Source organism: Mytilus trossulus, chromosome 2 (assembly GCF_036588685.1).
Source record: "Mytilus trossulus isolate FHL-02 chromosome 2, PNRI_Mtr1.1.1.hap1, whole genome shotgun sequence".
Taxonomy (NCBI): domain Eukaryota; kingdom Metazoa; phylum Mollusca; class Bivalvia; order Mytilida; family Mytilidae; genus Mytilus; species Mytilus trossulus.
The window spans coordinates 94469481-94496582 of NC_086374.1; the positions used below are offsets into that span (position 1 = coordinate 94469481).

General features: G+C 31.7%; 1 protein-coding gene across 1 annotated transcript in view; it reads left to right on the top strand.

Moving 5' to 3' along the window:
- The window catches only part of LOC134706114 (uncharacterized), a 181025-nt gene that overhangs the window by 85570 nt on the left and 68353 nt on the right, over window positions 1-27102 (top strand). The window contains exons 39-66 of the mRNA XM_063564822.1: window positions 1914-2219; window positions 6406-6613; window positions 6901-7151; window positions 7863-8076; window positions 8853-9104; window positions 9474-9605; window positions 10147-10350; window positions 10627-10884; window positions 13190-13400; window positions 13625-13794; window positions 14369-14533; window positions 15264-15386; window positions 15838-15960; window positions 16307-16438; window positions 17328-17444; window positions 18046-18312; window positions 18605-18736; window positions 19263-19388; window positions 19709-19834; window positions 20287-20418; window positions 20639-20902; window positions 21304-21417; window positions 22113-22238; window positions 22771-22908; window positions 23842-23964; window positions 24266-24520; window positions 25119-25385; window positions 25923-26186. Of these exons, the coding sequence (XP_063420892.1) occupies window positions 1914-2219; window positions 6406-6613; window positions 6901-7151; window positions 7863-8076; window positions 8853-9104; window positions 9474-9605; window positions 10147-10350; window positions 10627-10884; window positions 13190-13400; window positions 13625-13794; window positions 14369-14533; window positions 15264-15386; window positions 15838-15960; window positions 16307-16438; window positions 17328-17444; window positions 18046-18312; window positions 18605-18736; window positions 19263-19388; window positions 19709-19834; window positions 20287-20418; window positions 20639-20902; window positions 21304-21417; window positions 22113-22238; window positions 22771-22908; window positions 23842-23964; window positions 24266-24520; window positions 25119-25385; window positions 25923-26186 (5200 nt within the window). The remainder of the gene's footprint in view (window positions 1-1913; window positions 2220-6405; window positions 6614-6900; window positions 7152-7862; window positions 8077-8852; window positions 9105-9473; window positions 9606-10146; window positions 10351-10626; window positions 10885-13189; window positions 13401-13624; window positions 13795-14368; window positions 14534-15263; window positions 15387-15837; window positions 15961-16306; window positions 16439-17327; window positions 17445-18045; window positions 18313-18604; window positions 18737-19262; window positions 19389-19708; window positions 19835-20286; window positions 20419-20638; window positions 20903-21303; window positions 21418-22112; window positions 22239-22770; window positions 22909-23841; window positions 23965-24265; window positions 24521-25118; window positions 25386-25922; window positions 26187-27102) is intronic.

A 27102-nucleotide genomic window follows, 5' to 3' on the forward strand; every position in this document is an offset into this window, starting at 1 on the left:
GTGTTAGATATATTATAATAATAAATAGTTCAATATATATTTATAAATTATGAAAGCGATCATTGTTAAGCCCTTTTCCCCACAAGTAGGCACAAGACAGGTGAGATGTAGTTAAAAAAAATTGTCACCGGTTTCGAGGGGAAAAGATATTTGGGTTTGGAATGTACGGGAAAAAGCACGAAATTAATTTTTAGGAAGTAAAAATTCGTCTGCTACTATTACAGTCTAAAAATGTTGTCAGACGAATCTGACGGCGACTTTAAGGTTTTAGCGAAACAGATGTAATTAATACCTAACAAGAGGTCTTGGCCGCTGAGGAAAGGTTGAGAATGATTTTGAATGATCAGGGGATATGAGATGACAGTGTTGTGGATTTAAATGAGTCTGGTAATGAGGATGATGGGGAGCAGGAGGTGAATATTGATGAGAGAGGAGATGGTGGTGATGGATGGCACACTGGGTTTGATATTTTTGAAAGGGGTCTTCCGCATTTATTTACCCCTCGTGGCAATACTGGGTCAAGTCGCGTCATGGGTGCTGAAACGGAGGTCTTAGGTTTTTGGCAACTCTACATGGATGATCATTTTCTTGAGTTTATTATAAACAAAACAGACAGTTATGCCAACTATAACATTCAGCATAGGCCAAAGGATAACAAAATGCCTTGGAGCATCCCAACTTTACCTCCATTTCTCCGACATTGCAAATGAACCTAGACAAGGTGAACCAAATTATGATCCTCTGTACAAAATTAAACCTGTAGTAACCATTTAAATAACAAATTTGGTTTAGAATATATACCAAAAAGAAATGTCACCATTGAGGAGTGTTCAAAGAACACTACTGAAACAATACATACCAAGTAAACCACATAAATGGGGCGTAAAAATTTGGATGCTGGCACAATCTGCCAACAGCTACATACAATATATAGATGTGTATCCAGGCAGAACAGTTCGAACAGAGGGCAGCCTTGGTTCTTCAGTAGTAAAAAATTGTTTAGAAGGTACAAATATTGCTGGTCAGGGGTATCATGTTTATACCGATAATTTTTTTTACTTCGCCTAACCTTTATTTAGAGTTGTGGGAGAATTATGACACAGCTGCATGTGGTACAGTCCGTAACAGTAGGGCAGGTCTGTCAAAAGATAGCATGTGCTATAGCCTCGGTCACACCTTACCAGATAGCACGAATGGACGCCTAACGGATGAAAATAAAAGTTGTCCGTTGACAAAATTGTAATCCGTTGGGAGTCCGTTGATGTACTGACCGAATAAAACGGACGTGTAACGGATGCATAACGGACACACACCGGATATGCAACGTACGCGAAACGGACACGTACCAGACAGAACGGACGTCGAACGTACATCCAATGGACGAGTAACGCATAAAACGGATACTTAACGGAGGCGTACCGGATAAATCGAATGAACAAGATATAAGGAAAAATCAAAGGCGACAATAATAATAAATGTTAATCGTATAATTATTAAAAATGTTTCTGTGTAACTGGTTTTGGTTTGTTCTTCAAAATTCCACCAAAGGGCAGTGTCTGGCCTGATTAAGAACTGCTCGATTGTGAAGACGTGCTTTTATTCTAAGATCGATTATGAATAATAAGAATTCATCAACCTTAAGAAATCTGACATACCAATAATTGGCATTTCTGACGCGAAATTTCAATTGGCATTTATCCGTTTCAGATCCGTTCATCATCCGTTTTATCCGTTACACGTCCGGTAGAAGTCCGTTTCTCATCCGTTCAACATCCGTTTTATCCGTTTAACGTCCGGTAGAAGTCCGTTGGTGAATTTATCTTCCAGACCTCCAACAGATGTATAACGGACACTTAACGGATACAAAACGGAAACGAAACGGATTCATTTTAACTTTTACTTTTCATTCACAGTTTTCTTCAAATGGTCTGGCATGCATGGGATGCAGATATACTTCCTATGTTCCAAGAGAATTGAACGTGTTCACAGAAAGAGATGTTATAGCTGCATTATGGACAGATTTGGTTGTATCTAGCTCAACGGAGAAGATGTTCTATCATCTTTATAGTGATGATGATGAAAATGGAGATAGAACACTGATTGATTCAGTGTTGAATAAAGTTTCTTCTAATGTCAATTATTACGCTAGAACAAGTGACTTTTCAGCATCTTGTGTGTATATTGCTACATGGGAAAATGCAAGGCTATATGGTGATTTTGTAAGTACATGTAGTAAGATTTGGCCAAATAAAAAATGCTGGGTGTTTCCTATTTCCCTATTTTCAAGCGAAAAAAAGCCTACCCTAAAGTTTTTCTTGTCATTTTTTAACATGCACTGTTAAAGTCAGAATGTCCCTCCCATAGACTCAATGTTAAAAAAAGGTAAAATAAAAAAAATCCCTACCGACCTACCCTATTTTTTTCAAAGATGCAATCATGGTTATAGGAAATTTCCACATATATATATATTTTTTTGCCTTTTATATACAATTGACTTTTAATGATATTGATAAAATGATTTATGAACCACAAAAACATGATATTTTTTCTGATATTCATTGAGGCCAATAACCAAGGATGAATATCATATATATCTCTTTGGTTGATATATCATTGTACATATTAATTGATAATGCTGATATTAAAAGTATTATATTTTGTTTACCAATCTTGTGTTCAAGATATTTAATTGCTCCTTGCTTTTCGAAATCCAATGCAATCTTTATCTGCTTTTTGCATTTCTAATTTTGATAGCCTGATAGCAGTAAGTTCATTAAAATTCCCTAAAAAGAGAGCACTGCAAAAAAAGAAATAGAAAAAGGTGAAATTGCATAAAGTCATAAACCTACCTTATAGAAATGACAGACTTTGCCTGAAACAACTATTTTGGTTCATGTTAGGATTAGCTGTACCAAATCTTATATTACCATGATTACCCTCTCATGTGTTTTCTCATGGTGTCAATATAATGTTTCATAAAGCAATATGCTTTAAACCGTAAGAAGAAAGGGGTTTTTTATGCAGTGAAGCTGCATTATGCAAGCACCCTTGATTTGTGTTCTAACCAATAAATGCTGAAATAGCTTGCCATTGTTATTTTCAAGCTGGCTACTATGTTATATATAACTAATTGAACACGTGTTTAATACTTTTTTTTCTGGATTACAAAAGATATGACCAGAAAAACCTTAACTGATCGTCGAATCAGCCAAAAGTTTTATAGTTACACATAGGAAGAAGTGCTCATTAGGAATCATTGTGTAGTTTAGTATGACCTGTGCTTTTTGCTAAGATGTCAAAGTACAATTGTATGAAATATTTAATCACCGAAAATCTCTAAAGACTAATAGTTTAGATTTCCCAAATGGCAAAAGTCGTAGAAATTTTGTTTGCATCAATACGTAGTACAACTACGTCAGTAGTCTATTTACAAGTTCAACTGTTCCTTCTGTTGGTGGCAATTTAAAATTAGACGAAAAATTCTCGTATCTTTTCAATTTTGATGCAGGTCCGAAATTACCGGTGGTCCGAGGTCCGCGACCTTCCACTTTTGCACGCGGAAATTCGACTTGGTTTCTAGCTACGCCCGACGGAGTCAACCTTTCACCTGAAATAAAATAAGAAATAAATTTGCAAACCTTTTCACCAAAGTCTCCAAATAAACGATCTAAAAACTAATTTTCATCATAATAATTCATGACAGCGATGTTCATTTTGTTCAACCGCTAGCTTTATACGGAAAATCGCCAACAAATAATGTGTTAAGTTGAGTTAAATTGTATCTGATTGACAAAAACAACATTGTAAACACAATAACAATGGCTGTCGTGAAGATAAAATTTACAATATCGGATCCGATTCCAGAAGCGGATAAGGGTAATTCCGGGTTCTGTCGATCAACCACAAAAAAATCCAGGCAGGTGACAAAATACATCTATGCATGGTAAATGAATATAAACACTAGAATTGAAAACCAAAATATATGTAAAAGAAAGAAAAAGCAGAGAATATTTTATACAGACACTCAAAATTACTTTTTGAAAAATTTTAATGTCAAAATCCAATACAATGTGATAGCTGGGAACAGTATATCTAACAATATATATGTTCAAGGTCACAGTATAAATTTTCTTTATCAGTGATAAATGGTGATAATGCATGTGAGATGCTTTTAAAGTGTAAACATTTTACTGCAATTTTGAAGGGGTATTTTTTCTCAATTTTGAAGGGTCAATTAAAGAAGCTGGAAGTTTCTTACTTTACTTTCACAAATAATGCAACTATATTATATAATACCTGAATGTAAGCAAATCATATGATATATAGGTGACGTCCTTTAGGCCATTCTACCCCCTCCTGTTTGAGAACTTGGAAACGGTCGAGATCCCCACCCCTTAACCATATAAATTCATGTTTGTGACAATATGAAAGATCAAATGGAATATAAGGAGAGTCGCTGGGGGTCAATTCAACCCTCCTGTTTTAGAATTTAAAAACGGTCAGGTCCCCACCCCTTCACCATATATATTCATGTATAGGACAATATAACAAATCAGATGAAATACAGGGGGAGTCCCTTGGGTCACCCCACCCCCTCCTGTTTGACAACCGTTGAGATCCCCACCCCTCAACTATATATATTCATGTATGGGACAATATAACAATTCAAATGAAATATAGGGGGAGTCCCTTGGGTCACTGTACACCCTCCTGTTTGAGAACTTGGAAATGGTCAAGATCCTCACCCCTAAACCTTTAATACTTATGTATGGGACAATATAACAAATCAAATGTCCCTGTGGTCACCCCAACTCTTCTGTTTGAAAACTTGGAAACGGTTGAGATCCCCACACCGAAAACATATATATTCATGTATGGGTTAATATAAATAATTGAATGAAATATAGGGGAGTCCCTGGGGTCACCCTACCCCCTCCTGTTTGAAAACTTGGAAACCGATGAGATCCCAACCCCTAAACCATATATATTAATGTATTGGACACTATAACAAATCAAATATAATGTAGGGGAAGTCCCTAAGGTAACCCTACCCCTTCCTATTTGAGAACTTGAAAACCATCAAGATCCTTAATCATATATATTCATGTATGGTACAAAATAACAAATCATTTACATTTACTTTCGGCAGGTCAGTCAGACCTCACCTTTGATCCCTGTAGTAGTGAACATTTGTCTGATTCGTGTCTCATAACTTTTGTACTATAGAACACAAACTCAGCTTTCTTTCCATGGAAACCAGTCCATTCACACTATTTCATGTTCGTACTAGGTTGTACAACTAGCAGTCAACTAAAACCAACGTTAACTACCAAGTAGAACAACTGCAATCATTGCAAACTTGTACCATAAAAGATATGCATTGATATATGCATTGCTTTTGAAACCTTGATAACATATAAATTATATATCTCTTGCACGTTAAAGACACCCTTGTAGATTTCGAAAAAGAGTAGGCTAATGCCGCTACAAGGCAGCACTCGCACCCGCAAAGTGGAAAGGGATTTATATAAGTTGCAAAACTTGTTTCCCAATCCACTCTAAATAAATATGTTTAAACTAGATATAAATTATTTGCTTTTGTAATTAATTCATAAGATAAACATAAATGTACTAAATATGAGTGTTTAATGTTGAAGCAACATTGCCACAGTTTTCATAATTACGTTTGCCTTGGTTTTGGGTTTTTGGTTAACTGCCTTCAGTGCTTACAACGCTTTGTTTTAATCATATTATTACATTAAGAACTAGGTCATGTTGTAGATTAAGGAAATTGTCTGATACCAAGTTAAAAGTGATAACTGATAATTTTGTGCATGGCACCCTCAGAATACTTCTAACATCTATTGTCAGTCAGGGGAAATACTTGTTTAAGTGAAGTTTCATATACATTAATTATACCCCCGCTTTAAAAAAAAAAGGGGGGGTATACTTTTTACCTCTGTCTGTCCTTCCGTCAGTCAGTCCGTCCGTCCCATGAATATTTTTGTCGCATTTTACTCAGGAACTACAATACACGGATATCTGAAATTTGGTTTCAGGGTTTAACTAAGTCAGCTATACCGTGTGATGCGTTTTCAGATTGATCACTTGACAACTTATTGTTTACCGAACACTTGTATGATTTTACACATGAAAGCCAAGTTGAAAATTTTCGTCACATTTTTCTCAGGAACTACAATATAAGGATTTCTGAAATTTGGTTTCAGGATTTATATAAGTCAGCTATACTGTGTGATGCGTTTTCAGATTCATCACTTGACAACTTCCTGTCTACCGAACACTTGCATATTTTTACACTATTAATATTATCCACTTGCGGCGGGGGTAACATCAGTGAGCAGTAGATCGCAGTTTCACTTGTTCATTCTCTTTTTCTCGTTTCAGAAAACTGTAACATTTCAATTTATTTTGGCAACAAATGGTGAAAAGACCTATGCTTACTCCTTGTTTAAGGATGTCAATATCCTGTCTCCACCTGGTGGCAGACAATGTGCTATAGGATATTCTGGATTAGGTGGATCCAAATCAAGTATATACTCCTTCACAGAAAGTGCTTTTGACGTTAGTGAATTTAGAGGAAACACATTTGATGGTTGGTAGATAGTGACATTTTTAAATATTAATTTAATGCCATTACAACAGGAAAACTGTCACATTAAACACTTGTATTTAAAAACACACAAATAATTTATATTGATTAATTATGCATACCTTTATTAAAGATAATTCTGAATTATCTTTACAAATGCATCTGTACCAAAGAGTTAAAATTTTAAAATTGTGTTACAAGCTATAATATTAATGTCTAGGGCAGTTAACTTTTTTTTCAACTGTCAAATGATTGTTTACTGGAATCATATATTTATAACTCTATTTCAGGTGCAAATGGTGTATATTTTATGTCGCTTAACTTAAACGGTCCAGTACCACATAACCCAGCATCTCAGTGTGTGAGGTGGTATCGTGAGAATGTTATTTCAGTTCAAAGGAGCTTGAGAAATATGAGATGGTGGTCAGCTAATATTTGTCCTTGCAATCAGAGAATGATGGTTTTTGATGGAAGATTTTATTTCTTTTCATATCAAAATAATGCAGTGTGCTTTGCCAACTACAGATTTGGTATCAGTCGTGTAAGTACACATTTATATCTGCTTTAATGTGCATAAGTGAATCCATATAGATGAAGACATCATGTTTGCCTGTTTGGAATAGGAGAGCATGCACCTGATGTTTAAATGCTTTAAATTTCTCTCTTTCATTCTCTATCATCTTTTATCCTTATCCATGGTAAACACATTAACATGTTATAGCCATTATTGACCCTCACAACATTTCGTTGACTAAAAATGGACCTTGGAAGTGATTTGACTAATATATGAATTTATGCAGATTTAGATTACAAATTAAAGAATAAAATTCCATGTTTAAAGAAAACCCTGACATGTGTTACACCTCCCAGAAATTATGATTAAACAATTCCTTTAAATTTAGATAAATAAATTCAGGATTGATAACATTTGCAAAAAATATATATTAACAAAATGGTGTAACATATTTTTTATGACTATTTGTACTTGATACCTTTCTTCTTCTGTGTACCTTTTGATACATGTATTTATTTTGAAAATCCATTAAATTGATACCCACGAATAAAATTACCCTCGCAGTATAAATTGATGAGTATAAACATAAAACACAATCAGTCTACATGACAGCTAGGCCTTGTTCATATTTCGTATAAGAAAAAAACATTTGTATAACATTTATAAGAACACAGACATGACAGACATGCCAAACAAAAGTGATAATTCATAGATAACAAACTTTATTTAACTTTCTAGATTTGTTGTTATCACCAGTTCTATGGGTTCCTGCTTAGGAATAGTCCAGATGCTGGTACTATGGTTACAGGGAATCCTTTTACTGATATTGTTACATACCAACAAGATAATGTCATACCTAAAGAAAATTGTTGTGAAAAATCAAATAATTGTCATCTGTACTATAGCGTAAGACCAGTGGGATTTTGTTACAGGCGGTCACCATTTGGTATATGTAAGTACATGTATTCTGCTGATTTATAGGTCTAGATGAGTGTAACATATTATAAACCAACTTATTTTCTTGACCTTAGAAGAAAAAGAATGCAAATATAAATCATCATGAATATGTTAGCGTTGATCTGTCGTTATTCAACTACATTAAGAAAATTTTAAATCATCATCTTTAAACACCACAAAGTGAGCTTGCATTTAGGGGAGATTTTCTTGCGCCATTTTGATTGCCTCTTTGTGACTTTGAGATGAAGCACTATTCTTTTGCTTTTTGTGTGTTTATTTCTGTACATGTACTGATTTGTGTCATGGATGGATATCCCAAGTCCTTTGTTTTTCTCTTAGACAGAACAAAACGCAAATTAAATTATCCGCAAAAATATGTTGGTTTACAGTTACAAATGTATACTCTGTTTTGCTGTAAAGAAATGCTTCTTTAAATGTTTGCTTTTTCATATTGATCTCTCTTATACAATTTTATAAGTACCACTAAACTTGAAAAAATTATGAGCGATGGTTTATCAAGCTCACTGATGGAAATATTTGTCCTGAGAATAAGTAGCTGAAGTTGACGATCAGCAATCACTGTATGAAAAAAGATATGCTTATTATACATTATGAAGTCTTAAATAATGTAAAATAAATTGTCTCGAGGACTTGGGTTTCAACTTTGAATATATATGCTTGCATGTATTGGTTCTATAATTTTCTTCACGTTATGATTAAAAATACTCGTTTCATATGACTTCAATTAATAGATTTTGTTTATATTTTCAGTCTTTACCTTTGGAGATCCTCATGTTGACACATTGGATGGATTTCAATACACATTCAACGGCTGGGGTGAATACACAATGATGAAGATAACAAATGAAAATGTAACCTTTGAAATTCAAGCTAGAACAGACTTAGCTACTTCAAAGAATGGAACTGACCTAAAGAAAATAAATGCGACTATATTTAGTGGTTTTGCTGCAAAAGAAGACGAAAATGCCACTATGCAAGTAGAACTAGCCAGTGATTTGGAAAGTAAGTTATAAACCCTGGTTATGTTTAAAAACAATGAAATGACATTTTTGTTTTAGTTACCTGAACTATTTAAAAATTGTTATTCTAATTTCTCTTAGAAGTATTATTAAAATTTTGAAAGAAGCACAGTTTAACATGTGTCAAAAGTAAAAGATTTTTTATCATTTTGAAGTAATTATATAAAATGGATGTTGCATTCTATATGGAAATGAAAGATAATTCCAGAATGCCCTAGCTAATCAATATTAAGGAATAATATGAGACTTCTAAGAAATTTAATTGTATATGAAATATTATATGTTTTTATAATTCAGATTTATGTTGTTATGGCCTGTCTTTTATAATATTTGAAATCTTTCTTTATTACAGCATTGGTAGTTTATGGTAACGGAAATGACTACACAACACGGTTTAATACTGAAGATAACTTTGAAGTTTTTCTAACTGGGATTGTGTTGAGACGTCAAAATCATACACTTGCTGTTGCTTTCACAGAGTCAGGTGATTCTAACAATATTTTTAATATATATCGTGTTGATCTGAATTTCATAGCAATGCATGCTTCAGGTATTATACCAATATTGCATTTGGAAAAAAGACCCCGTAGATTAAGTTGTCTTTACCCTTTTTGTTAACCCAAGATATTTGGTTTTGACAGCTCAGATCATTGTCAAAAAATTATCATCCTTGTTAAGGTGATTGATTGTTTTTGCTTTATGCCGCATTATCACAAAATCCTTGTTAAGGAAGACTTCTTGTACCATGCATACATGATAATGTATGACTGTGTTACATATGTTTACTTTGGATATCTGGAATTTTACATATATCTCTGGCATGTCTTGGAAAGAATAATTTAATGATATAAAGAAGTAAATATCTTTGATACATGGTTGATAAACCTAGGTTGAATCTACCAAATTGTCTACGGTCAATACCATTTTTGACAATTATTTAAACGTATATAAGATTGTGAAAAAAGCAGTTAGATATTGATTTATGTTCCTTCGATAAATATATATATGATCTTTTACATTTGCAGGGATTCAGTTAAACTTTCAGGTAAAAACTCGGCAGTTGACTTTGTCAGCATCAGTTCCTGAGGATTTTAAAGGTCAAGTTAAAGGTCTTATGGGAAACTTTGATGGCGACAAAACCAATGAATTTATATTACCAAATGGAAATGTACTTACACCTGGTGATGTGGATACTGAAAGAAAAATCTATAACAATTTTGGTCAGCTGTGTAAGTAATTAAATCTCATATTTAGTGATGTTAGTTTAAAAAAGTAAAATGACATAAAAAAAAACTCTAGTTATTAATTAAAAATGTAAACTTGTTATTTATCTTTTGTTACTTTTTTTTTAAATCTTTTCTTTTGAAATTTCTTAACTTTTAACATGAGAAGAGTTTTAAGTGCATTATATTATATTTTACAATTCAATGGCTCAACTAGTGAAGGTGAGTATTTAATTTACAAAACTAAATTTTAATTCTAAAAATTTGATTTTTGTATTATAGGGGAGACAACTGCAGCCAATTCAATATTTGATTATACTGATGGGAAATCCTGGGTTGATTACAGTCACCAAGATTTTGTTCCATTGTTTATTGATGAGTTTGATAATAGTACCCTCCAGTCAGCTTATAGCATATGTGGTGGCAGTACTGACCAATATAAAGCTTGTATCTTTGATTACTTAGCAACTGGTGATCAATCATTTGCTGATGATACTCAATCAACAAATGTGGAAGCTGAGTCTGAAACTGCACAATTACGTAATTTTTTATTTCTACACTTTAAAGACAGTTTTACAAGTTTTGAAGGTGTAAAAGAGGGACGAAAGATACCTAAGGGACAGTCAAACTCGTAAATCTAAAACAAACTGACAACGCCATGGCTAAAAATGAAAAAGACAAACAGAAAAACAATAGGACACATGACACAACATAGAAAACTAAAGAATAAACAACACGAATCCCACCAAAAACTAGGGGTGATCTCAGGTGCTCCGGACGGGTAGGCAGATCCTGCTCCACATGCGGCACCCGTCGTGTTGCTTATGTGATTACAAATCCGGTAAATAGTCTAATTCGGTAGGTCAAATTCATGAAAGGGAAGGGGATTGTAGTTACGACGTAAGGAACATATCCGATATCATTTGTGAAACGGTTATTCCATAACGGTCAACCAACTCGTGATGGCGTCCGTAAAATTTACGAAGGGATGATTTCAACTTCACCATTTGGAACTCTTGGTTTAATAACTTCCTTGTGAGCAGTAACCCTCTATCAAGAAAATCATGATAGGAAATGCAAGCACGGGAATATCGTATCAATTGGGAGATATATACCCCGTATGCAGGTGCTGCTGGAATGTTGCTACTTAGAAATGGAAAGTTCACAATTGGAAAGCTGAAATCATCTCTTTTGTCGTAAAGTTTTGTAAGCTTTCAATGTAAAATTGTTGAATGTCTTAATTTTTCTTTGAGTTGAAGTACAGCAATAAGAACCCTATTCATGAGAATTGAGTTAAGTGATTTTGTGTAATATTCAAAAACATCATATCCCCAGTTTCTACAATGATTGACAGTGACAGAATCTGTTTATTCAGATACTTTTGAATAAATTAAATAAGCTTTAAGTTTTATAATATTAGAATATGATATCCTTAAGTGAAAAGATATTTTCAGAGATTTGTGTCTTTCAAGTTACATTTTTTTTCTGTTACTGCCCTTAAACATCCTTAAATATCAAATATTCAACTTTTTGAGTTCCTGTTGATGATGAATCTGGACAATGCCTACAATTTGGTCACATGGTGATAAAATTCACATAACAGATTCGACCGGTGCATTACGTTTGCCGCATTACCAATACATTTGTCTCCAGCTTTTGATTGCATTTGCACGCATTTTTTGACAGGTAAACTCAGGTAAACTCAGGTGAAAAACAGATAATTATACTTTTATACATTTTATTATGCACAAGCACAAAATTCTAGAGAAATATACATATAAAATTGTTAAAATGTTAAAACATAGCTGATTTAAAAGGTAAAAGACTGATAATACATGATTTTACATGTTGGTACGTGCCAAAAACGTGAAGCCAATTGCTTTTATAAACGACAGTCTTTTAACTTCTCCATCCTGGTATTTTCTGAATTGCTCCATCAAATAATTTGTTTACTCTTTTTCACTTCTGCACTCTGCTGCTGCTGTATCAAGCCCTCTTAGTTTGATGTATGTGGTGGTATGTTATTTAAGAAGTGTCACAAAACACCAACATACATGGATGTGCAGAGTAGAATGGCTCCTTATAGTGAGCATGAAATGATTCCGGGCCATTTGTAGTATGCTTAGATTCTGATTATGGTAGTGATGCCCAAAAAATATAGGAAAATAGAGATTCAAGAAATGCCCCACCAAAGAATTTTGTCAACCACAATTCAACTTCACATTAATTTATTTGTTTTTATACTCAACACTTAGCTCCAGTTTCTGAATTTTGCGCCACCAACTTTGGTCTCAATGAAAACGGCAGCATTCTTTTTAGAATCTGGAAACACAGATCAAAATGCATTATGCATTGCGATTTCAAAGTCAATAATTGATAGTCATATTTATTATTAAAATAAAAATAGTATTTAGTCAGTTATGATTTAATTTAATTTTCAATTGTATTTTTCCCTGAGTTTACTTGTAAAATGAATGCGTGTAAATGTAACCAAAACATTTAAATTCCCAAATGTGCGCAAACGTAGCGCGCCTGATTCAACTAACTAGTGCTGTACCTCAGAACTCTCGTTTTATGATTGATTGATTATTGGTTTCCTAATGTCCAGTGTCATATATTATGAGTTTTAGAAAAGATGCTGAGTTTTGTTTTAACAACCTAGTCTACTCACAAGAGTCTTGTCCCGTCTGTAATTCAATAACCAGCTCCTTTGAAAACATTGGGGTTAGTATTCCTCAATCTTTGTTTTCTGTATAGGTATGTATAGATTGTTTGTCTTGATTTCAGTGATCTTTTTTCTTTTGATGAAACTATTATATAATTCAATAAATTCATTATCTTCCAGAAAATGAGGCCCCAGAAATAGAAGGAGAACCCTCTATAAAAGTTGTAGTAAATCAACCTATAAGTCTCAACTTCCAAGGTCAGGATGATAAACCAGGTTTTATATACAGTATAATAGATCAGCCAAGTGGAGGCACTTTTGCATCTAATGATTCTACAGGAAATTTGACATTAACATGGACACCTGCAAATCTAGATACAGAAAAAATCAGGTAACTTTTGCATAGGTATTTTGTTTTAAAAAAAATCTAGGGTTGAGGAGTGAAACAATGAGAATGTTCTGCGTTTGATATATCATGTAGTTATTTGGTATTCATTATATTGTTTCTATTTTATTTTGTAATGATATTATGTAAATTTAGGAATATCAATTTTCTTTCAGACTTTGATTAAATTGTGTATATAAATGTGTAATTATTTTACATATACTCCACAGGGTAACAACTGTGGACAGTGATGGTGTAACAGCAGATGCTATAGAGGTGATCATTATGGCGTGTAGTGGATGTACAGGTGACCACGGAACATGTGACTATGACAATCTGAGAAATGAATCCAATCCAAACTATGTGATAGCCTCATGTAACTGTACAACTGGTTGGTCTGGTAAGGACATATTTTATTGTTTTAAATATAGTTGACATTTGATTTAAGATTGCATCTGTCAAGTATCAAAATCTGGAATTAGGCTATGATAAGTATACAATGATCTGTTATGTAGAATTTAGAAGTATTGGTATCTAAATCAAAGCAGGTACCAGAAATGACATTTCGCAATTATATATTCATTTTTCTATAATCTTGCAGTTACATCAGGTGTTGTATCAACTCAGTCAAATGTGTGATGTTTAAAACTGTTAAATATTTAACACTTGTGAAAATCACATAGAAAAGACACCAGTTTTGGGACCTTTCTTCCTCAAACTTTTTTTCTTGTTTTATTTGTCCAATTTTGCATCATTTTTTTCTGAATATTTTTCAAATACAAAACTGTTAGAAAACCAGCATGAAAAGCAGCTGAGTGACTGACCACTGTGTAAGTGTGAACCTCAGGTTGAGAGAGAAAAAACATTTGTATCTTTTTGCTTTGTATGAAATACCAGTAAGATTGACAAGTCATATGTAGATGGAGGACATATACAATAAATAAATACAAACCTTTATTTCTTCCCTTTTTCAGGTGATGACTGTGAGATTGATACAGATGGTTGTGCTGATAACCCGTGTGCTTTAGGACGTACCTGTTTAGATTTATTACCAGCTGATGAAGTATCTCTTGGTCGTGGTTACAACTGTTCTAATTGTCCACTAGGCTATAGTATTACAGTCGATGAAAAATGTGAAGGTAGGCAAAGAGATAGATTAAGAATTAAGAATTATTCCAATTGCAATTGCAATAAATAAAGAACTCTTTTCATTATAATTTTAAACAGTAAAGGTTTTAGCCTGAATATTTTAATATTTAAGAATTGAATGCTTCTTTTTGTAAATTCATTGGCATGTAAAAGCGTTGACCAAAGTACATTCTTAATTTTACAACCCCATGAAATTACTAAATGAAGCATTCAATACTATCAATAATAATTTCGCTATGATCATGACAACATGATTTCTATCCAGTTTTTTCTTATATTTACCTGTGAACTATATTGTAGACGCACGTGTAAACATGAATGTTACAATTCATTTTGAAGTTGATTTAGGAATAATGCGAGATTGTAGTTAGCTAATCAGAATAACATATTATAATGAAACATACATCTAATGTAATTTTTAACCCTTGATACATACACACACACAAACTCGTATTGAATGAATTTGGTTCATTGATGTTTCAAATAAATTTTCCAATCATTCTTTATAATTGATCAACACATGATTTCTTTTTCTTATATTACATCACCGATCCACAATGTTGTTTTCTTTCTGTAATGATTTTCATTACTCTTCGGTATTTTCCTTCTTTTTTTCTCATAACTCTTATAATATTTTGCATTACTTGAAGAAGAAAAAAATGCCAACATTGAAAGTGATGAGTTTGATAATTGCAATTAAAATGACTCTTTTATTTTCAGATATAAATGAATGTTTAGATGGAACAGATAACTGTCCAGCAAACAGTATTTGTACAAACACAGATGGAAGCTTTACATGTAACTGTCTTGCAGGGTTCCGAAAAGTGGGTTCTCTATGTCAAGGTTTGTACTAACATAACATTAGTTTATTTTAGGCTCAATCAAAATAAATGATGTTTAAAACATTTTTATGTTAAAGATTAAAATTAACCTCTGTGACTTTCCAAGCAGCTGTTTCAGTCTGTAGTTCATGCAAAATGATGCATTAAGCTCCTATCTACGGAAACTTGACTTTGGCAATTTTTCTTTTTAAAAAATGGATAGTAAAAAATAACAAACTTTATAAAGTCCTATTCTAATAAAGTACGTAAAAAAAAGTATTATGGTAAACACATTGACACAATTTGTCTTGACATGAGTATAAATTGATAAAATTTCAATGAATTATATGATATCCTATTTGAATGTTTAGCAATACAGAAATGAGAACTGTTAATAATAAACATTAAAAAATCTACTTGCACAATCAAGTTTAACCTGTGATAAATTCAGATCATTTTAATCATATTTTTAGACATTGACGAATGCACCGAAAGGACAAGTGGCTGTGATCAAAATTGTGCTAATAGTGATGGAAGCTTTACATGTAGTTGTGTGTATGGATTTGAGCTGATAGCTGATGGTAAATGTAATCAAAGTAAGTGTAATTTAGAACCTAAGTCACAACTTTAACCATATATAGAAGGAAGGTGTATTGAATGTAGTTAATTGTGTTAGTCTAGTTTCCCATTTTGTTAATTATAATTTGAAAATGAAAATTGAATGTAACTTTCAGCAGATGATTATCAAAAGTTGATTTATCAAAATTTTTGTGAAGGTAGATATATACGTTAAGATTTGAATACATTGTAAGGTAATATATTAACTCTATTGCATCCAATAACTTTTAATCAAAGATGTTAATATATACTTCATTAAGTCATTATCCTGCTCTTCCAAGTCTTGTAATTACTGATTGTTTAATTTTCTAATTTTTTTTACAGCAATATTTAATTTCTGTGCACTGCAGAATTTAACCTGTGAATATGGTTGTGATAATACTACAAATCCAGGAACATGGAAGTGCATATGTCAAGAAGGGTTTCTACTTGATAGAGTCAGTGGCAATTGTTCTAGTAAGTGTCAATTATATAAAAATGTAAGATGTGGTACGATTGCCAATGAGAAAACTATCCACCAGAGACCTAATGACTTAGATATGAGCCACTAGAATTCACTATACAGTCTTCTGCAATTAACAAGATTCATAATGTTTAGTAAAAAAAATTAATAACAAAATAAACAGCATGACAAAGAGAGAAAATCAAGTGCCTTATTTATGCAAAAATAATGAACAAAAAACAATTATCACAGATTATCAACTAATAACAACCACTGAATTACAGAATCCTGACTTGTTTGTATATACCAGATTGGATATTGATACGGAAAGAACAACATACGCTGGCATATATATATATGTATATTTAAGAATTGAATGCTTCTTTTTGTAACTTCATTGGGGTGTAAAAGCGTTGACCGAAGTACATTTTGTATGAAGCGTTCCGCGCTTTATTCTAAAAATGTGTGCACGGTCAACGCTTTTACAACCCTATGAAGTTACAAAAAGAAGCATTCAATACTTATAATTACATTTTTTAGCTAGGATCATGAAAACAAGAATTTTTATCATTTTTTTAAATTTTATTTACCTGAGTGTGCACTTTATTGTGGGACAACGTGTAATCATGAATGATACGTTTTATTGTGTAATGCAATTGCTTAAGGAATAACATGTGATGTGCAGTTAGCCAATCAGAATAACGTATTATAATGAAACATACATCTAATGTAATTATATATTGTTAAATATCATTGCACCTAATGTAATATACTTTTACATGATATTAAAATTCATGTCATAAGACAATACTCTAAACTAAATGTTCACACAGTAATATGCAGCTTATGTGAATAAATACATGTGGCAATCTTTCTGCAACAATAAAAAAAAATACATTTCAGATATAAATGAATGTGATGCTAATGTATGTACACAGAACTGTCAGGATACTGTTGGTAGCTATACCTGTTCCTGTTATACAGGATTCAAATTAAATGCTGATAAAACCTCTTGTTCAGGTAAACATTATAGACAAGTATTACCTGTAGTTGAATATTTGATTGGCATGATGCACATATTTTGAAACAATCTGTCTGTATTGAATATATATGAGTTTGATATTAATATGCTAGCTTTCCTTCATGACATAAAGCCTTCAAAGACAAGAAAACCAAAAAAATCATTAAAATCCCTTTTCAACATTTTTGTTCGAAATATTATTGACCATCAAATAATTAAACAAAACAGTTAGTTTCAAAGAAATAGCTCTATTGGCATATTTTAAGCCATTAAAAACAATCAGAGATATAGACTTGTCAAAAGACTAATAGAATGTTAATGATAATTCTTGTGTTTTTTCTTGTACAAAAAGATGAGTAATGATTGATATTTCATATCAGATTTTGATTTTTGGGGAAATTTGGATATAGGTATTGAAAATAAACAATTTATCAACAATTCATTTCAAATTTTAAAAAAAAATACCTGATACTTTGGAAGTCTAGCAAAATAAAAGGTAATGAGAATGAACAGTTTAAAAAGCAATACATTTGATATAATTTGTAAGCATATATTGTTTTTGATTATGTGTATTAACAAGCTTGCTCTATCTTATGACAGCCTGTGTGAATCCATTTTATGGTGACAACTGTGCAAGTCAATGTAGCTGTGGACCTGGAGCTGACAGGTGTGATCCAAGTCGTGGATGTGTTTGTAATAGTGCCTGGTTTGGAAATAATTGTGAAGTTGATGTCAATGAATGTGTAGATAATCCGGGCATATGTATAAATGGCGACAAGACTTGTGTAAACGAAGATGGCGGCTATCAATGTAATTGTGGATCTGGGTACGAAAAAGTGTCTGCAGTTGACAGTGTTCCTTGTGCAGGTAAATATAAGTTGAAATAGGTACAGAAAAGTTTTTTATAATGTATTTCATTAACACATATTGTAGAATGAGACCAGTTTTTTATTTTCATAGTTCAAAATCCATTTTCTTGTCAGACTAGGGAATAACTGATTTTTTAAGCAACTTCAAGATTAAATTAAGGAGAAAAAAAGGTGACAAACTTTATGATTAATGAAATTTGAGGTTCAATACTTTTATTGTTGGTCTATTTCATATAAATAAAGTTTGCCACCACAATGTTTCAAATTTATATCTTTATGTTTAATTTTAGATATAAATGAATGTAGTAGTGCAACAACAAACAATTGTTCAGCCACAGTTTCAACGTGTCAGAATACAGATGGTGGATATACCTGTAGATGTAACACTGGCTACCAAACAATTAATGCATACCAATGTGAAGGTATGATCAAATTTTTAAAAATATAAAACATTAGAGAATAAATTTAATATATCTATATAGTTCATAGTGGATATCCCTTGAGATCTAAGTTTTTGAAAGATTCCATGTTTAAATGCTATCATGCAAACTTTTGAGTTTATGGTTCAAATAAACAGGTGCTTATTTGTAAGTTGCACACCTAGTGGCTACCCCGAAAATATTTTTTGTGGTGCTAAAAACAAAACTACTTTTTCATTGCTCTGCTTGTTAAACATGATACACCAATAAGAAACCAACCCAATGACAAAAATAACACAAAAGACTTCTAGAGAGAAACATAGTTTTCCAAAATAGACAGGTGTTTATTTTTATACAGTATTTCAGACTCAAATCATCCAAAATCTATAAAATGCAGAAACAATGAAAGATTGTCCATTTCACTTAATTTTCTGAATGACAAAAATATGACAACCACTGGAAATGCTATTGCTTTTTAACCTAGTTGATAGTAATAGATCTTAATTTAAAAAACTTTGACATACTTCAGATGTAAACGAGTGTACAACAGAGTCTGATGATTGTGAACAAGATTGTGTCAACAATGTGGGAAGTTATAACTGTCGATGTTTCTTTGGTTATGAACTCAACACGGACAGAAAAACTTGTAAACAAGGTAGGTTAATTAGTTTCTGTATGTATATAATAAGTTTCTGTATATTGAAAAATCTTCTTGTATTGAAAATGTTTCTGCATATTGAATAAGTTTCTTTATATTAAATTAGATTCTGTATATAAAATACGTTTCTTTATATTGAATTATAGTGAACATTTAAAAAGAAATACTATAGATTTAAAAAACTCTTCTATCGAAATATCTCTGATGCTTTATTGCTGATAATAACTTTTAACCTTATTTTTTTGTTACGTTTCTCTTATTAAAACTATACAATACTGATTGATAAAAGCATGAGGTATATGATTTCCATATTTTAGTGTCTGATCCATGTCGTACCCTGAGTAATCTGACCTGTAGTTATGCATGCAGACTAAAAGACAACACTGCATTTTGTTATTGTCAATCAGGATATGTACTACTGGCTGATAACCAAACTTGTACAGGTAAATCACTGTTAATTGGTTTTACTGTATATGATCAGTGTCATTTGATGGTCACAGATATTAAACTATGTGTTCATATAACATGTATAATAAAGGACTTTGTTGTGAACTAAAATCCAACCAAAGAGCAAGACAGCCTAAGGCCACCAATGGGTCTTCAACCCACTAAGAAAAACATGCACCCAGAAGCTAACTTCAGCTGGCTCTTAAACAAAAATGTAAACTGGTTCAGCAAAAATGGACGCCACAATGAACTCCGAACAAATGCAAATGAACCAAAATTTAATAAAAAGATTTAAGACTATAATAAAAGGCTAGATGTTCCTAAATGTATGGAAATATGATCATATCCCATTATAATAATATGGAACAAAAATTGAATTGAATGTTCTATTTTTAAAATTTTACCACATCTTAACTTTAAGTGTTTATTTTGCATATTTTGTTTGTAGATATAAATGAATGTGCTGATGACAGTAAAAATCTGTGTACAGATAAGTCAACTTGCTCCAATATAGCAGGAAGTTTCAAATGTAGTTGTCCAATTGGTCAGTTTTTGGAGAATGACCAAAGAACTTGTTCAAGTAAGTACAAAATATTTAGTAAAGTTAAATCATAATTTATTTATTTTTTTATTTTTTTCTATTTTTTTTTATTTGAATTAGATATGACTAACTACTGTTGTTACAGTATAAATACAATTGATCAATTGGCAGAACATTGAATTAAGTCATCAAAGTTGAACTAAAAATGGACAAATTGAATTAACGAATTCATTTCGAATAATGTTTATGTACATTTCAGATTGTGATCAGTTTCACTGGGGTGACAACTGTAATTATACCTGTAACTGTGGGGCCGGGGAAGAGAGGTGTGACAGCATTACTGGGTGTGTGTGTAAATCAGGATGGCAGGGGACACTGTGTGATGCTGATATCAATGAGTGTAGTGGTGCAGTCAACCCATGTGATACCTCTAACAAACAAAGATGTGTCAACACACCTGGCTCATTTGTCTGCCAGTGTATGACTGGTTATCAGAATGACACAGTCACAGGAACTTGTACTGGTAAATGACAAAAAAACCATGATTTTGATTTCAGTACTATTATTAAAATGTTTTTTCCTATACTGTTAGATTTGAACCCCACAAAATGTCTTTTACAATAATAATAAAGTTAATTAATCTTGAATAGAGCCAAATAATATCAAACCATAAAACATCAATTAATACAATCTTTGTCAATCAAGTTTTTACTACATTATAAAATACATTATATGAAAGGTTACTTTAAAAATTTATTTGTGACATGTCATCATGTTCATTTATTTTTTTTGGCACAGAGACTTGGATTTTTTAAACATGCAAAAGTAGAAGAAATTGAATCTAGTTTAAAATTCCAAAATAATTTCTTTTCTTATTAATGGCTGGAGGGCTTTTTTATTTAAAACCTGATAATTTTTTTCCAGATATAAATGAGTGTGATAACAATCCATGTGATCACTTATGTACTAATACAGAAGGAAGCTATACATGTAGTTGTAGACCTGGCTTTACAAAAGATGATAATGACAAATGTCAAGGTAATATTGATTATTTAGTATTTTGTTGGAAAATTCTACATCAGTTCCCGCTATCACAATCTTTAATATATGCATTATGTGTCATAATAAATGTATTTAAAATTTTGGTATTTAGCTGTATTTTGTCTCCGAATAACCTTAAAAGTAGATCTGCTTCGAATAAACTTTTAATGTCGAGCAACAACCACTTTTTAATTGTGAAGTGAAAGTTTACAGGAACCTGTGTAATTTTACCAAATGACGGACAAATTTGCATACAAGTGTAAAAACGTCTATTCTACTAGGATATATTCAGCAAAATGTTGTGTGATTTGTTATCAAAAGAAAAAATCAACCAATGACTCGACATTATTTTTCTTATGAGGGAAGACTATTTAATAGCTCATAGTCTTTTTGATTCTGAAATTGTACATTAAAAAGTTGTATATATATTTTAATTATTGTCACCTCTATTTGAATCAAATGACAACTTGATGTACTAGCAGATAAAGTTAAAAAAAATGAAATAGATAAAATATTAAACTTGTTTATATTGGATGCTTAAATAGATCAACACAAAAGAGTAATTGAGTTAAAGAAAGAAATATAATAAGTTGCCACTTTGACATGGCTGCCAAAATATATAAAAAGAACTTAAATTCAGTTATGTTTAATAAACTTTCTTTAGATGAATAATGAGAAATCTTATTTTGTAGATATCAATGAATGTGACACAACTTTGAACAAGTGTGACCAGAACTGTCTTAATACTCCAGGAAGTTATAAATGTTCTTGTAATGATGGATACATACTCAGCCCAAAAGACCAGAGGACATGTGACAGTAAGTTTTTGCCAGAAATCCTGAATTCCTGCTCCACCTAGTTAACTACAAAGTTGGAAATAAGAATTAACTCCCATTTCATATAATCCTAGTTGGAAATAAGAATTAACTCCCATTTCATATAATCCTTGTTGGAAATAAGAAGTATCTCCAATTTCATATAATCCTAGTTGGAAATAAGAATTATCTCCCATTTCATATAATCCTAGTTGGAAATTAGAATTAACTCCCATTTCATGTAATTCTTTATTATTAAAAAAAATTTCATGTCGGTTGTTAAAAGGTAAAACATTGATTTAGTTAGCAGACTTATGTGTTTGGATAAATTTTACTGTTTTGAAATTTTTTACCCTTATTCTGGATACCAGTAAAGGATTATAAGATTTGTTATAATGCAATTTATCAAAAGATCAAAAAGGGCTTTTAAATTTTATCAAACACCAATCAAGTATGGATAAATCTAGTAAAAGATTACAATAAATTTGTGTATGCATTGCAATATTTATATATGTATTTATTATTTAATTTACAGTAAAAACCGAATGTACCAATTTCAATTGTACCGCACCAGGAACGTGTGCAGTCAAATCTGATGAAGCAGAATACTGTACTTGTCCAACAGGATACAATCTAACAATGATGGCTGATAATATTACTGGAATCTGTGAAAGTAGGTCTTTATGCCCCATATACGAAAGTATTATGTTTTCTGGTCTGTGCGTCTGTTTGTTCGTGTGTACGTCTGTCCCGCTTCAGGTTAAAATATTTGGTCAATGTAGTTTTTGATGAAGTTGTAGTCCAATCGACTTGAAACTTAGTACACATGTTTTCTATGATATGATCTTTCTAATTTTAATGCCAAATTAGAGTTTGACCCCAATTCACTCTCCAATGAACATAGAAAATGAAAATACCAGTGGGGCATCCATATACTATGGACACATTCTTGTTTTATATTTCCCATGATTAGTGATTTGAGACAGTTAAGATTTGCAAAATGTGCTCTTTGGATATAACTGATAATATTTACATTATTGTTAAAACTTAATCCATCATTATGTTTATAAATTAGAATTACAATTGTTATGGTAAATAAGAATAATCCTTATGAATAAAAGAAATTGGATATATCTTAATAAGACATCAACAAAAATAACCAATATACCGGTATATCTAAAGGGCATTACACAGTCTTCAACAATAGATGCACCTTAAAACATTTCTATATTTTCATTTTTTTTTTAAATGCTACAGTCATGAAGTTTGCAAGACATGCAGTAACTCCGATAATATTAATGTCAATGAGTCTTTGATTTCAATAAAACACAGAAATGCATAAATCACAATAAATGGTTCTTGTAATTTTAAATAAATCCCCAATTGAATTTTAATGACTACAGACAAAGATCAAAAGAAAAAGAAAAAGACATAATGATTCATTAAAATCTGAAAAAGTCTATTTCACCAGAAATTTCTATAACAGTATCTTTAATTTATAGATGACATAACTATTAAATATTTTAGACATTTTACAAGAAATGTCTATAATTCTATCTTTATTACTGACATAAATAAAGAAGGGTATATTTATTAAATATTGCAGACATAGACGAGTGTGAGCCAAGCAAACCATGTGCTGATATGTGTACTGATGAAACACCAGGGTACGAATGCTCCTGTACCAAATTTGGTACAAAACTGGACAGCGATGAACAAAGTTGTACAGGTTGGTATATCATTGTGTGGAGAGAAAATTAATGTTTCATTTTTTTTGGTTAAACAATTCTAAATAAAAAATAAAAATGTAGGAAGAATGTTTAGATATAATCAAATAAAAAGAGGTAAAACTTTGTATTGAAGAAATATGTTTTAATTTATATACTTTATCTTTAAGTTGATACATGTAGTTCAAACTTATTAAACAAATCTTGATATTCAGATATGGGTATATCTCTGTGAAATTAAAATACAACAAAATCTATGGTGTTGATCTATACTTAACTAAATTCAATATTTTATTTTAAAAGCTTGTGCTGAAGGAGAATGGGGACAGAACTGTGTTGAAAACTGTACATGTGTGACAGAAAACACCAATTCTTGTAACAAAACAGATGGAAGTTGTAATTGTAAAACTGGCTGGAAGGAAGATAACTGTGAAACAGATATTAATGAATGTGAAAACACAACACTATGTCAGACTAATTCAAAGTGTGAAAACACCAATGGATCCTATGTTTGTGTCTGTGATGAGGGGTATTTTAACTCAGCAGATGTTTGTCAAGGTTAGTTTTCAATTTTTTTCTTTTTATCTATGAGGCCCCTCATGGGGATATCCAAGTAATCATATAATCACATATTCATTAATTGGTTATTTAAACAAGATAATCAAATAATTAAAAAATGTAGTTCTAGATTATCAAATAATCAAATAATCGTGAAATATTTGGTCTGATTATCAAATAATCACTATAAAAACAGCCAAGTAATCACATAATCAAAAGCCTCATGAGGTGACTCATCTATAACTGTTTTGTACTTTTTATCTTTACAATTAAATATAAATGTTTGTTATATATATTTATTTATTTCTGATATTGACAGGAAGACAGTATATAATCATTGTTCGTCCGTCGTTCGTTCCTCCGTCCGTCTGTCACGCTTCAAGTTAAAGTTTTTGGTCGAGGTAGTTTTTTGATGAAGTTGAGGTCCAATCAACTTGAAACTTAGTACACATGTATTTTATGATATGATCTTTCTAATTTAGAGATTTTATCCCATTTTCACGGTCCACTGAACATAGAAAATGATAATGCAGATGGGGTATCTGTGTATTATGGACACATCCTTGTTATTCCTGAATTTAAATAATTTCTTTTCCAGTCTGTGGTTCTAACACATTTGGTAAAGACTGTGCTCAGACCTGTAGCTGTGTTGCAACCAATACAGATTCCTGTAACACTGTTGTTGGTAGTTGTACATGTAAAAGTGGTTGGAATGGAGCTACTTGTTCTGAGGATGTTAATGAGTGTACAATAACTCCCTATATATGTAACATTACATCTAATTCTGAATGTAACAATTCAAATGGTACCCATGAGTGCAATTGTGTTACTGGATACCAGAAAATAGCTGATGAAAGTTGCCAAGGTAAGCTTATATTTTCAAGTACTGTAATTCAGAAATTATTGTGTGCATTTATTATTGAAATTTTGTCATTCTGAACTAAAATGCAACCTTAAATTTTGCGATATTGAAAAAAATCATGTTTTATTCATATTAAAAAAATTCAAAATGCGAGTTCAAATTATTGCGATTATAACCCTGTAGCATACAGTATCTATTATTGATGACCCTGTTATTGAATTTCTGAGAAAAACTAAGTTATAGTTTTAAAAATGTAATAACACAGTTGGAAGCTTTACAATATTTTTCAGTTGAACTATGTTCCTTAAAATGGTTATTTTCAGCCAAGATGATTACAATTTTTATTTCATGTTTTTGTGCTTCAGCTCAATATTTACTGTGTTTTATACAAATTGGTTTAAAAGCAGCATGTAAGCTATTATTTAATTTTCTCGATCGTAGAGAACTGGCCATTTTATTTCCTGTCCTGTTTGTCTGTTCATATACCCCCCTCCCCCCCCCCCACTTTACGACCTTCATTATAATGGGGTTTTTTTTCAGAATGTGACAGTGCAAACTATGGAGATAGCTGTTCTCAGGCCTGTACTTGTATTATGGCCAATACAATGGACTGTAACAATGTTAATGGTAGTTGTACTTGTAAAAATGAATGGAAGGGAGCCAACTGTGACATGGACATAAACGAATGTGATGATGCAACAACTTGTGACGGCATTCCCTATTCAACTTGTCAAAATTCAGTTGGTTCTTACGATTGTGTATGTAATGCTGGATATCAGAAAAATTCTTCTAATCTCTGTGATAGTAAGTTTATCAAATTGATGTAAACTGATTTAAGTTGAGTTCTTGCCACCTTTATCTAAAAAAAAATGAAATGTAATATGGATTTCATATTTAAATCTCAATATCTCAGTCATCTATATATATGATATAAATGTGGATTTCATTTTCATCATCTCATTAATGCAGATATTCTGAAAATTAAAAAATAAGTTATGGATAGTTTTGCATTTTTATACCCCATTTGTGGACATAATGTTTTCTGTTCTGTGCGTTCTTCGGTTAGTTCGTTTGTCTGTTCATTTGTCCGTTCATCCTTCTGTCTGTCCCGCTTCAGGTTAAAGTTTTTGGTCGAGGTTGTTTTTGATGAAGTTGAAGTCAGTTCAACATGAAACTTAGTACACAAGTTTCCTATTATATGATCTTTCTAATTTAAATGCCAAATTAGAGATTTTCCCCCATTTTTACGGTCCACTGAACATTGAAAATGATAGCGCGGATGGGACATCCGTGTACTTGGGACACATTCTTGTTAATTCAAATTATATTTAAAACAAAATTATGATTTATAATATATTTGTTTAAACACAGCAAATGACATCTTATAACATTTCTTGAGAGTATGTCTGTACAACAGAGCAGTTTTTAGATTTTTTTTTGTACACAGTTTTATTGTACATCAGGTTTTTTTTTCACTAAGATTAATAGAAAATATTGAATGAAATTGTCCAAGTGGTTCAATTTTTTAAATTAGGTATGCAGGCCTTGTCTCTAGTTTGTACTCTTATATATTTTTGTGTTGTTTTATTGCATGACATTGATGCAACACTTTGCAATTCTGCTATTGTTGGTTTTTTTCATTTTTTGTTTTATTCTGCTTTTAATTTAACTATCAAACCTTAACAGTAATTATTTATCTCATTTGTGAAATGAACAATAT